Source organism: Triturus cristatus, chromosome 12 (assembly GCF_964204655.1).
Source record: "Triturus cristatus chromosome 12, aTriCri1.1, whole genome shotgun sequence".
NCBI lineage: Eukaryota > Metazoa > Chordata > Amphibia > Caudata > Salamandridae > Triturus > Triturus cristatus.
This window is the reverse complement of record NC_140595.1, coordinates 589,138,664-589,151,513: the sequence shown is the minus strand read 5'-3', so window position 1 is coordinate 589,151,513 and position 12,850 is coordinate 589,138,664. Positions and strand designations below refer to the sequence as shown.

The 12,850-nt window shown below is 49.7% G+C and overlaps 1 protein-coding gene across 1 annotated transcript in view; it reads left to right on the top strand.

Moving 5' to 3' along the window:
* PMFBP1 (polyamine modulated factor 1 binding protein 1) overlaps positions 1-12,850 on the top strand; it is a 2,019,859-nt gene that overhangs the window by 913,180 nt on the left and 1,093,829 nt on the right. The window contains exons 25-26 of the mRNA XM_085636957.1: positions 1,244-1,411; positions 1,691-1,933. Of these exons, the coding sequence (XP_085493083.1) occupies positions 1,244-1,411; positions 1,691-1,933 (411 nt within the window). The remainder of the gene's footprint in view (positions 1-1,243; positions 1,412-1,690; positions 1,934-12,850) is intronic.

Genomic DNA, 12,850 nt, shown 5'->3' with positions numbered 1-12,850 from the left:
TGGCTACTTTGCCCGTTCCGTCCTCCAGGACTTTCTGGTGTAAACTTGGTTTGCAGTCCCTCCTCTGATGTTGGTATTGCTGGGGTATCTAATCTAAGGAAAGGAATCTATAACTAATAGTCTGTTTCAGATGAACAAGTTACTTACCTTTGGTAACGATGTACCTGTAAGAGACATATATTAGTTATAGATTCCTTACCGCCCCTCCCTTCCTTCCCGCTCTACGTGGTCAGTGTCTTTTATGGGTCTGTGCTTCTGGCGTGGAAAGTCGTGTCAGCACTGACGTCAGCGCGCAGGGGAGGCATCTAAGTAGGCACTGCGACGTCATCCCGGCGACCACAACGCCGACGACGGACGCGGAGTCGACCAATGCCACCTACTGACGCTCAGGGGTATTGCTGAAGAAACAATTCTCCGGATCCAGGCTGATGCATGGGGGTATTTCTAAGGTAAAGAATCTATAACTAATATATGTCTCTTACAGATAAATCGTTACCAAAGGTAAGTAACTTGTTCATTGAGGTGGAAAGTGAGTGCTTCATACGCACAAGTCTTTTATAATTTTCTGTCACTCTAGTGCCTTACTTTATAAAATCAATGTTGCCAAAGCATCTATAAAATGTTTTACACATTCCTGATATATTGAGCACTGCCAAAAAGAGCTCATTTCATACTCTTTTTGCGCACTATAATGGTGATTGTAAATCTACATCAATTGACCGAACGTTTGGCCAGACATTAATTGGGGGAAAAACATTTTAGCATGCTAGTGCATCCCGGAATCCTGCTTCTTATCTCCTAACAGATTTCCAACTATTATAGATGAGTTGAACCCCATTAAAGAAGTTGTATGTGAAAGCGAAATTACGTTCTTGTAATGTATTTTATCTTGAACACAATTATGTCTAGTACCTTCTAATACATTTTCCAAGCTTTTCATACCATTAGGGAGTGCTATACTCAAATTGGTTTGAAAATGTTGTAAAATCTTGAAAAGATACTTATCACAATACTTGAATTGGAGGAATTATATCAACAGATTAGAGTAAGCCAGAATTTGCTGGTTTTAGAACACTTAAAATTGGTTTACCGATTGTTTGGAGTTCTTCATTGAGAGGACTCAAAGCGATCAATATTAGTGATCAAGTGTTCTAGAGAACCCATTGTCAGTGGAACAAACCTCTTAATCAGGAGCCTTCCTGGGACATTAACAAATATAGAATTTTCGTTTGTGGATTTTCAGCTGGAAGAGAGCAGTGGAGAGGTGAGCAACCTGGGCTGTAAGATCAGGAACCTGCAGGATGACTTACGCAGCTTGCAGGAGCTTTGTACTGAAAAGGAGAGAGCTGTGGCTGAGGCAGAACAACAGATTCAGTGCCTGCAGTATGAGAAGGAGATCTCCCTCTTCCAGGTGAGCATTAGCAAAGGTTTGGGGTGTTGCAGGAGTGGCAGAAATATCCGCCACTGTCATGGCTCACTGCGCTGTCAAGCACATCTCTCCATGTGCTGAGCAGTGTTTTGATCACAGCCTTGTTCTGGAAGCGAAGGGCGGTTGGGCTAGGGATTGTATGACAACAACCCAATAACATTCCTTAGTCTGTTGGGAAGTGGGGAAGATTTTGGTGTTTACTGAACCTATTTAATGCAGGGTATGTGTTGTCTCTTTCTTTTACACCTTTTTTTGCCCCAGAGTCAGAGGCAGGATGCTTTACTGCAGCAGCTGAGGGAGGAGCTGGAATCCTGCCAACAGTCACACCAAGCTGATCTGGATCGATTGAAGAATGAGAGTGCCCACTTGCAGCAGGAGCTGAATAGTTGCCAGGAGAAGCGTCAAACTTCCCTTGGTGAACTGCAGCATTGCAGATCCACTGTGGAGAGGCTGAAGGCTGATCTGGAGCTCTCTCAGCAACTGCAACAGGAATTGGAGGAGGAGGTAGGAAAAAAATGAGGCTTAGGAGGATATATTAAACTGGTGAGAATCCTAAAGTGTAAGCCGAAGGAGATCACAAGCAACACCCTATATTTTAGACCGAGGAAAGATAGGGCACTCTAGGTATCACTATAGAATTTTTTTTTTCCACATGGTTGTCATTTAAAAAAAATATTTCTAGTATTGCAGAATTGATTCTAATAGCTGCAGTTTGTTTTCATGTCTGATCATGTGAACGTTCTGCTTTTTTGCATGATTTATTAACTGTACAACTCACTTGAAAGTTACTATCATTAATTCTGTATTTCAAATATTGATCTTTATAAAACGTTCAAGCAAAGCAATAATTTTAAGAGAAGTTTTGGATAGCTTGACAACAACCATACTATGCTAGTACACATATATTATAGTCCCTTGAAATACGCTTGTAATGTAGATTTGTAAGTATTTGTTGTCCAAGATATGTTTGGCATTTGGATTACTTGCATTATCAGACGATTATTGCATCAAGAATAAATACAAATTCATGTTGATCAGACAAAATGCTGATATGGGCCTGTCATGGCCCTACGGATGCTCTGGCAGCCTTTTAAGGGTTTTAATAGTCAAAAAGTAATTTAACCAGCTTTTTATTTTCAGGATAGGTAAAAAGTTTTTTGGAGTTCAAGAGTTGCAGCTAAAAGGTTTGGCCGAATAGTGATACTCATAAACACTGTCTGTGATGTTTGGGTACTCAACATTATAACTGAAAGTACAGTGCTTGCCTCTCTGTGATATTAAAATATCGGGAACTCGTTGAAGAGTAAATTGATGGATCAAGAAAGTTTGTTTCTAGCTAGCTGTGGGGACCCTAAGAGTGGGTTGGATACTTCCCTCCACTCGAGGGCCTGGACTTCTATTGGAGTCCATCTGCAGGACTGGCATCAAAGAAACTTATGAGAGGGTTGAGGTGTTGGAGTGAATCTCTATTATCCCAGTTATGGACAGTCTTAGGAAAATAATAAAATTGACCTTTTTTTTTTTAGACCGGGGGGATGAGCATGATTAGGTTCAGGAGTTTTTTGCAAACTTCTACTGTACCGGCGTTAAGTCCTGACTCCAGTACGGAGAGTGCCCCATCATTGCCTTCTGTGGTGCTGTTTGAATCTCATAGAGGAGAGGTACTCTGTTTTTTTATGCTTCAATTATAAAAGAAAACAGTTGGCATTTTTGCCCAGTAGTGTTCTTGTCCAGCATTGTGGATTCAAATATATGCTACTGCCAGCATGTGAAAGGTTTGCAATGTAGCCTTGGCTGACTGTTGATGAGCTATTTCACAAATAAACCAATCCCTTGCCAAAGCGGGGAAAAGGCCCGGGTATCGGGGAGCTAGTGCCTGGTGTCCTATGTCCCCAGTGATGTTTATTGATTATGTTGGTGCCTGCACTGCTGCCAACGTTGTCAGTTTCTGTAATCTAGTTCTAGAGGTTGCACGACCTATTCCAAGTACAGATGAAAGTTCATCATTTTGAGAAGACCAGTTTGGCATAGGTGATTTGGTTGTTAAATATTCAGAGGCCAGGTATATTATATTGAACCCTTCAGTAATAAAGTAGATGAGATAGCAAAGACAATGCAGAACCTCCAGGGTGCAAGTGAGTATAACGCGTGGTCAGTTAAGATGTACTATCTGATAGAGACATCTAGCCGCAGATTCCTTACCTTTGAACTACAGGCGTCGGGCTGGATCCGTAAGATTTTTGATAGCAGTACCCCTCTGTGCCGATAGGTGGCGTTGGTCGACTCTGCGTGATGTAGTAGGCGTCTAGTTCATCTTCTTTGTCATGACGTCTGCATCGTCTATATAAGCAGCATGCTGATATCTTTTCTTTTCTTTCCGCACCAGCCAGCGCAGATCTGTCGAAGAGAACTACCCCCTGTCACTTTTTGACGTGCTTCGACTCCCCCCTGTCTGTCATGCGACAAGACAGAGGAGTCTCGACGTTCAAGTCCCCTCTCCGTGGAGCAGGTGCCTAGTTCGGCTCCGCATTTCTCCACCTTTGACTCCACCGCCCTGTTAAAAGAATTCTATGACACCATGTGCGCCATATTTGGGTGACCTGACCCTACCGGCGCACTTTCGGGTCCGCAGGCTCATTAGAATGAGACCCCGTGGTGCCACGGGATCCTATTGAATCCGGATAAGTGCCGGTCTTACCAGTCCGACCTTCCCCAGCGCTGTGTCTGACATCGAGACCCTTGGCATTGCCAGCACCACCGGCAGTGCCTCCCCCATTGTCATTCAAAACAACAGGGAACCGGTCAGGCGTCCACTGACGCAAAGACCTGTGCCGACAGAGCCAATGACGTGCACTCTGCCCTATTCTGAAGGGCTAGGGTTGGATGATGATCATTGGGAGGGGTAGCAGAATCCCTTAGAAATCCCGCAAGCCAATCAAGACCTGGACTGGTATGAGGACCTGGGTGATGCCAGCGACCTAGGCACCTCCCCAGAGCCTGGCATGCTGTCTCCTCCTAGCCTGGCTATGGAGGAGGAGGCTTCTTTTGCATTGGTGGTACGTAGGGCTGCTGAGGTCTTGAACCTGCAGCTCCTATGGTGGCAGTCAAGACTAATGTCTTAATTGAGGTCCTGCGGCCTGGTGTCTCCACTGCAGAACCCTTGCTGCCTTTCAAATAGGCCTTGAAAGATGTTTTACTGGGCACCTGGCCCAAGCCCAGCACAGGGGCCCCTGTGAATACAACTATTTACCGCTGCCACAGCCCGCACAGGGCGACCAAGATTTTCTCTCCAGCCATCCCACTCCACAGAGCTTGGTGGTCCAACCCTCTATTTACCTTGGCGCATTCCCTTCCACACCCCCAGACAGGGAATCCAAAAGGCTGGACAGCTTTGGTAAGAAGATCTTTTCTTCCACCAGCCTCGAATTGCAGTCAGTAAACACTGCATGCCTCTTGAGCAGTTAGTCCCATTCGCTATGGGATACAGTTGCGTAGGTGCTGCCACGAGTCTCAGAGGAGGACCGGGCTCTCCTCCTCTAAGCTGTTGTGGATGGGAGAGATGCAGCAAAGATTGCCTTACGATGTGACTTAGACACGACAGACTCGCTGGGCAGAGTGATTTCCTTGACAGTGGCCGTTAGGCAGCACGCCTGACTGAGGATGTCTCGTTTTTCAGGGAATGGCCAAACTAACCTTATGGACATGCCCTTTTGATGACCCCCGTCTCTTCGGAGACAAGGCAGACGCAGTGCTTGATCAATTCAAGAACTTATGAGCTACCGCCAAGTCCTTGGGCCTCTTCGTGTCATCCTGGCCTGTGTCTGCTTTTTGCCCCCTTTGTGGCTATGGTAGAAGCTTCCAGCAGCGCCAACCGTACACCAGCCAGAGGACCCCGCAAGTTCAGCAACCCCTGCACGGCCATGGATGCGGTTCACCCAAAACTTGCAGGTCGGGACCAAACTAATATACATATACTAATAAAGTGGAATGCGAACCATGGCCTAAGTCTGGGCTGGACCCAGAAGACGTAGAAGAGGCGGGCACCCAAGGTAAGTACCCAGGAACCCCACAGAGGCCGTGTGCAGATTGGGAACAGGACCGCGTGCTCAATACAAGTCAATGAGTAAGTCACTGTTGCAGTTTTTAAGAAGAAGGACCCTTCCCAGAGGATCCTGAAGAAACCCAGTGGAAGATAGAAGGTTGGAGCGCCACCCCACCCCACCCGTGGATTTCCCGGTAACCAGGATACCTACCCCAGGGAAGCCGAGCACATAGGTGCGAAGTGACGTCGGAAACCGCAATGGAGGACTTCAGTGAAGATGCCGCTGGCTCAGAAGGTGAAAGAGTCCGGTGGAACCCAAAGGTGGATTCAAGATGAGAGGTACTTGCAAGCAGAGGGGACAGTGTCCATGCCACTCAGGAGTGACCAGGAGGCACAGAAGACAAATACCCACCAATGTCGGAGATGTAGGAGAGTTGACGGTGCCCTTGAAACTGCAGCTGTGCAGATAAGGTGAAGCTGTGAAAGACCAGGAGTTGTTCACGAGCTGTCCCACGTCGGATGTCATGAACCAGGTGGTCGGTGTACATTGGGAGCACCAACAAGCCTTGGGAACGGCAAATAAAAAACGCAGTATGCGAAAAAGGTGCCATGTCGGGACCAGCAAGTTCCAAGTGACTCACCACGAGCAGGTAAATCAGAGCAGGCCCGAGCAAGCAGGGGAGCCCACTGGAGCCAAAGAAGACCCTCAAGAGGATCCACGGGCCAAAGGCACAGGAGTCGCAAGAGGATCTCGAGCAGCTCACCAATGTTAAGGGCCCACGGTGCAGAGGATGCTCTGAGGACGAAGATCTTGGTAGCAAGAGATGCTGGCGACTCGAGCTTCTTGGAGCCCGAAGATCTCTGATGAAGAGTCAACAAGCCTTGGCAACGGGAAGTTGACGTGCACAGGGATACTGCTCCAGCGGTTCCGACGAGGGATACTGGCTTCAAACTTGCTGTGAAAACGGTGCAGACCTCGAGGAACTTGCAGAACCACCACCTGTGTTGCTGAACCTTTCGGAGTTCGTAGGTGCTCAGGAACAGCAGACCGGTCAGCTTTGTTCCGGTGCCTGAAGATACATGGAAGTGACTACTTTACTTCAAGGGAGATTCCTTCGAGTGTCTTGAATGTCAACAGGCCTGTAAAAGAACCTGTATGGGAGCACAGGCACAGACGACGTAGAAGACTGGCAGGACGACGAGACCACGAGTCTTCCCAGTTGCAGTCTAGGTTCCCAAAGTAAAGTCCAGTGAGCTCCAAAGTGCCCAGACGGTTGAAGATGAATTGGTTTCGGATCTGAAGCTTGTCCCACGATGAATCTAAGAAACCACCCCCATGTAAGCCCTTAAGTACCCTAAAGAAAGGATTCGGATGATTATGGGGTCCCTCCCAGAGGAGGGGTAGGACAGTGGGAAGGATACTCCCATGTTCTATGTCCAGTTTGGAGCCAGAGCGGAAGCCAATGGCTCCCTGAACTGGTACCAACTGGAGTATGCACGGAGGGCACCAAATGTGTCCTTCAAAGCAGTCTAGTGGCGCTGGAAAGCGCCCCCACCCTGGCCAAATACACTAAGTCCTGTCTGGGAGGTGCGACAGTAAACTTATTGTTCTGCTTTCTCCTGCTCGAGCTTGGCTCAGCAGCAGGAGGGCAGAATCGTGTCTCTGGTCGGCAGCAGCCATAGTTTGCTTTCCGGATCAAGAAGACTGGTACCGGGAGCACTGAGGGCCTCCCGGAGGAGCTTGACAGTGCATGTAATCATACCTCCAACCCCATTTATGGTGTTGGGGTATGATTCCAACATGTTTGATACCAAACACTACAGGGTATGTTACAGCCAGTTTAGAGTTAGCCATCGCGTAATGACGCATGGCCACTCTATGTATTGTAATGTCTGATGCACTTACAACCCTGGAGAATGGATTCTGTGTAGGGGTGTCCTGCTCATTCAGGGGCACCCTCACACTTATAGGCCCGCCTTAGGGATGACTTATAGGTTTTAAGTGCAGTGACCTCAGATATAAGGAAACTTATAACTGTTGTACGTGGTGCTAGCACCATCTTACACAGGCTGCAATGGCAGGCCTGTAGTCACAATTAGAGTGGTCTCCCATGGGTGGCATAATACATGCTTCAGCCCATGGGGGACCCCTGGTGTACCTATGCCCTGGGTACCTTAGTACCATATACTAGGGCCTTGCAAGGGTACACTAGTTGCCAATTTGGGGTGTACCTAAGTACTCACCATGTCCAATTCAGGGAAGAAGCACAGAGATTGGGTCCTGATTACCTGGATCCCAGTCAGACTAGTCAGAAAAACATAATGACACCAGCAAAAAGTTGGGGTGTCCATGAAAGCAGATCCTACTTTGCTACACCGTGCTCATCTTCAACCTCACCAGTGCCCCTCGGGTGTTCATCAAGGTTATGGCGGTGGTCACAGTCCATCTTCGGAGATCAGTGGTTCCAGTCTTCCCCTATCTTGATGACTGGTTGTTGAAGGCGGGCTTCTCTCTCACCTCCAGACTATGGCAAACCTGCACTCGCTGGTGATCACTATCAACATGCCGAAATCACACCTGACTCCCTCTCATACACTTCATTTCATTGGACCAGTTCTGGACACGGTGCAATTTCAGGCTTATCCTCCCGAGCGGCAATAGGATATTCAGGGCATGATATCGATGTTTCAGCCTCTATCCTGGATTTCGGTTGGAAGGACTCTAAGGCTGTTAGGCCTCATGGCCTCCTGCATACTGCTTGTGGACCATGCCAGATGGTACATGCAGGCCCTGCAGTGGCACCTGAAGTTCCAATAGGCACAGCATTGAGGAAATCTCACTGGGTCAGAGGTAGAACCCTCTCGCTTTCCCAACCGGATCTCACAGTAGTGACAGATGTATCACTTCTGGGAAGGAGCCGCCACCTGGGAGAGATGGAGATCCGAGGACTCTGGTCTCTGGCTGAAGCCAGGCTCCATATCAACCTGTTGGAGGTTTGTGTGGCACTAAAAGCCTTTTTACCATTCATCAAAGGAAGGCTAGTTCAGGTATTCACAGACAACACTACCACCATGTGCTACTGCAGCGAACAGGACGTGGTGAGGTCATGAACCCTCTGTCAAGAGGCCCTGCGTCTCTGGACTTGGCTGAAACAACAGGGCATTTCCCTCGTGGTTCAACAGCTGGCTGGTTCTCTGAACGCCAGAGCAGACAAATTCAGCCATCGGTGCCTTGCGGATCATGAGTGGCGTCTCCATCCGGAGGTGGCGCAAGGCCTCTTACAACAGTGGGGAGAGTCCTGGTTAGATATGTGCGCCTCTGAAGAGAAAGCTCAATGTCAGCAGTTTTGTACATTAGAGTTTCCAAGGTGACTCTCGCTCTGCGACGCTTTTCGGCATGAGTGGAGCACAGTCCTCCTGTATGCCTTTCCGTCCACACTAGTCCTGCCCAGAATGCTCAAGAAGAACAGGAGAGATCGGGCCCAAGTCATCCTTGCGGCTCCGGACTGGGCATGAAGAGTGTGGTATACTGAGCTTTTGCAAATGAGAATCGATCCTCCAATCTGGCTGCCCCTTTGGAGGATCTTTTGTCGCAGCAGCAGGGGACGGTCCTCCACCTGAACCTGTCCACTATCTTTCTCCTATCGTGGAGATAGAGTGGCGACAGTTGACAGCTTTTGACCTTCCTGCCGAAGTCTGTGAAGATATTCTGGCAGCCAGGCATCCTTCAACAAAGTCGGTATACGCCTGCCAATGGCAAAGATTTTGTAAATATTTTACAGAACTGTCTGTTGACCCCTTGTCCACCTCCCTCTCAGACATTCTGCTTTGTAATCTTTCTTTGACCCAGCCAGCTCTTCTCTGGGCACTACGAAGGGCTACATTTTGGCCCTGTCTGCTTTTCTTCGGTTGTCAGATCAACCATCTCTTTTTAAATTATCTTTTGTACTGAGATTTCTGAAGGGGCTTACTAATTTGTTCCGCCCTTTACCCTTTATTATGCCCCAGTGGGACCTTAACTTGGTTCTCACCTTCTTGATGTGTGCACCGTTTGAACCACTGCACAATTGCCCCCTCCGGCTTCTCACTATTAGAACAGACTTTTTTGTGGCAATTACTTCTGCCAGCAGGGTGAGCGAACTGCAGGCTCCTTCATCTCAGCCTCCTTACCTGACTATCTTTCCGGACAAAGTAGTGCTCTGCACTAGGACTTCTTTTTTGCCTAAGATAGTAACACCTTTCCATCTGCAACTCTCTGCCCACCTTCTACGCACTTCCACATCCTTCCAAGGAAGAGGAGCGTCTCCATCACCTGGACCCAAAAAGAGCATTATTGTTATACCTTGATCGCACTAAAGCGTTCCTGGTGGATGACCAACTCTTTGTAGGGTACGTTGGAGCAAAGAAGGGGTGCGCTGTGCAGAAGTGCACCATCTGAAGCTGGGTCATCCTCTGCATAAAAATATGTTACGCCTTGTGTAGGAAAGTAGGATCTGCTTTCATGGTTACCTCCATTTTTTGCTGGTGTTATTCTGCTTTATAACTGGTCTGACTGGGATCCTGCTAAACAGGACTCCAGTTACTGTGCTTTCTCCCTAAATTTGACTTTGGTAAGTACTTTGGTCCCTTCCCAATTGGCTACTGGTGTTCCCTTCTAAGTGCCTCGTATCTGATATAGGCATCTAGCTGCAGATTCCTTAACTTGCGAATTCTCCTCAGGCTTCAGACTGGATCCGGAAATTTTACAGCAGTACCTGTGCGTGCCAGGGGACGGCGCCTTACGGTTCCGCCATGACGTCAGCTCCGGATGTGACGTCAGCGGTCCCATATAAGCTTCCTCCTGCGCGCGGACCTTAGTTTCTTCTTTTCCAGGCTGCTGCACGCATCCGGAGAAGCTGTTCCTCAGGCCGTTTGTAGTTTTGGCCCACTTCAATGCCCTTTTGCATCAGGGAACAGTGTGCCTATGCCTTCAGGTTTTAAGCCGTGCAAGACCTGTCCTCGACAGATGTCGGCTACGGATCCCCATCCCATCTGCATGTGGTGCCTAGGAGAGCACCTCAACTCTGAGGAGTGCAACACCTGTAAACGGCTGAAGCCTAAGGCCTTGCAGGAAAGTCAGATGAAGCTGTTGATGGTGCAGTTCTCCTAATCCAGGTGACATCGGTCTTCTTCCCACTCTGAGGTTCCTGCCCCGAGCCAGTCAAAAAGTTGTTCCCGTGAGCGTCGCTCACCTAAGTCGCAAAAATCCCCGCATAAGGGATCAAACCTGAGACGGCGTTCGGCCTCACTGCCTCGTGACATGGTCTCTGCTGGGTCCTCCCTTTCTTTAACGGAGCACGTTGTGTAAGAGTCGACCCAGTGTCATCCTCCTTATCCTGGAGCCGGGGGCGACTATGACCCAGATGAGGGCATACTATCCTGCTCTGCATGCCTTTATCTGATAGAGACACCTAGCCGCAGATTCCTTACCCTTGAACTTCCAGGCATCAGGCTGGATCCGGAAGATTTTTTGTAGCAGTACCCCTACGCACTGGTAGGTGGTGGTGGTCAACTCCACTTGACGTTGTCGGAGTCGTGTTCATTGTCGTCGTGACGTCCGTGTCGTTAATATAACCGCCACTTCTGCGCGCTGATGTCTGTTGTTTTCTTTCCCTGCCAGGCAGTGCCGATCCATTGAAGAGAGCTACCCCCTGTCATTTTTTGACAGACTTTTTTCGACTTTTGTTGACTCCGTTGGTTTGATTTAGGGTCGTCATTTGGTTTGTCTGCGGTGTCTGGAACGCAACCACGACTCCAAGTCGTGTTCCGACTGCCGGGCCATGGCAACGAAGACTTTGAGGGAGCAGTCCCTAAAGTTTCTCGCGGGCCGTTGTCTGGCACTACGGAGGTCGCCCTGCCGGTCTCGATCCCGGTCTCGGTCGAGAAGAAGTCCGAGCACCGCTCCAGCGATTGGAAGTCCTCTTTGTCGAAGTCAGGTAAGAGGCACCACAAAGCACAAGCGTGCCTTGACTTCGCCCCACCCGTCTCAGGACGTGGGGGAGGAACCTCGGCGCTCAAGGCCCCACTCCCCGGTGCCTTGGTCGGCTCCGCATTTCCCTCCCTTTCAGGGGCCGGGAGCGACCTCCGCTCAACTCAAGGAATTTTTTAACACCATGTGCGTCATATTTGGGCGGACTGACCCTGCTGGCGCGCCTTCGTCCTTGCAGGCTCAGATGATGGAGGGACCCCGTGGTTCCTGTGCCGGTGGCTCCGACCCCAACTCCACGGCCTCAGAGTGGACCCGTTCCCGGTTGCACCTCTACAGCGACCTTTCTTGGCGTCGCATCTGGCTCGAGGTCCTCGGCTTCGCTGGCGCTGACCGGCAGTGCCTCCCCGATCCTCATTCCTGATGACAGTCCTGAGACTGGCGCCGACGGAGCCGTATGGCTCCATGCCGTTTTTTCTGCCCTATTCTGAAGGGCAGGAATGGAGGAAGTGAATTGGGAGGGGGAACCGGATCCCCTAGAAATTCCGCCTCAGCAAGACTTGGACTGGTATGAGGAATTGGGTGACACCAGTGGTCTGAACACTTCCCCAGATTCTGGCAAGCTTTCCCCTCCTACCCTGGCTACAGAGGAGGGAGCAACTTTTGTCATGGTGGTGCGGAGGTCCTTGACCTACAGCTTCCTACAGTTCGGTCAAGACAAACATCTTGACAGAGGTCCTGCAGCCTGGGGATTTGAGCTCGGAATCCCTCCTGCCCTTCAATGAGGCCTTGACAGACGTCCTTCTGGGGACATGGCCCAAACCCAGCACAGGGGCTCCTGTGAATAGGAGGATCACATGCCGCCATCACCCCGCACCGGGGGTCCCACTTTTCATCACCACCCACCCTAGATCCCCAAAGCTTGGTAATCCAAGCTTCCACGCCCCTAGGCGCGTTCCCTTCCGCACCCCCGGATAGGGAATCCAAGAAGCTGGAGAACTTTGGGAAGAACATTTTCTCTTCTACCAGCCTAGCCGTTAATCCCATTCTCTATAGGATACTGTTGCGCAGGTGCTGCCCAGAGTCTTGGCGGAGGACCGGGCTCTACTCTCCCAAGCTATATCCGATGGGAGAGATGCAGCTAAGTTCGTCATCTGATGTGGCTAGGACACGATGATCTCACAAGGTAGAGCGATTTCCACATCAGTGGCAGTTCGTCACCACGCCTGGTTGAGAACTTCTGGTTTTGCGGGGAATGTCCAGGCCAATCTCATGGACATGCCCTTCGATGGCTCCTGTCTCTTCGGAGACAAGGCAGATACTTCCCTTGAGCGCTTCAAGGACTCGCGGGACACGGCCAAGTCCTTGGGCCTCTCTACTGCCCCCCAGGCTGCATCCAGCATTCGCTCCTTTT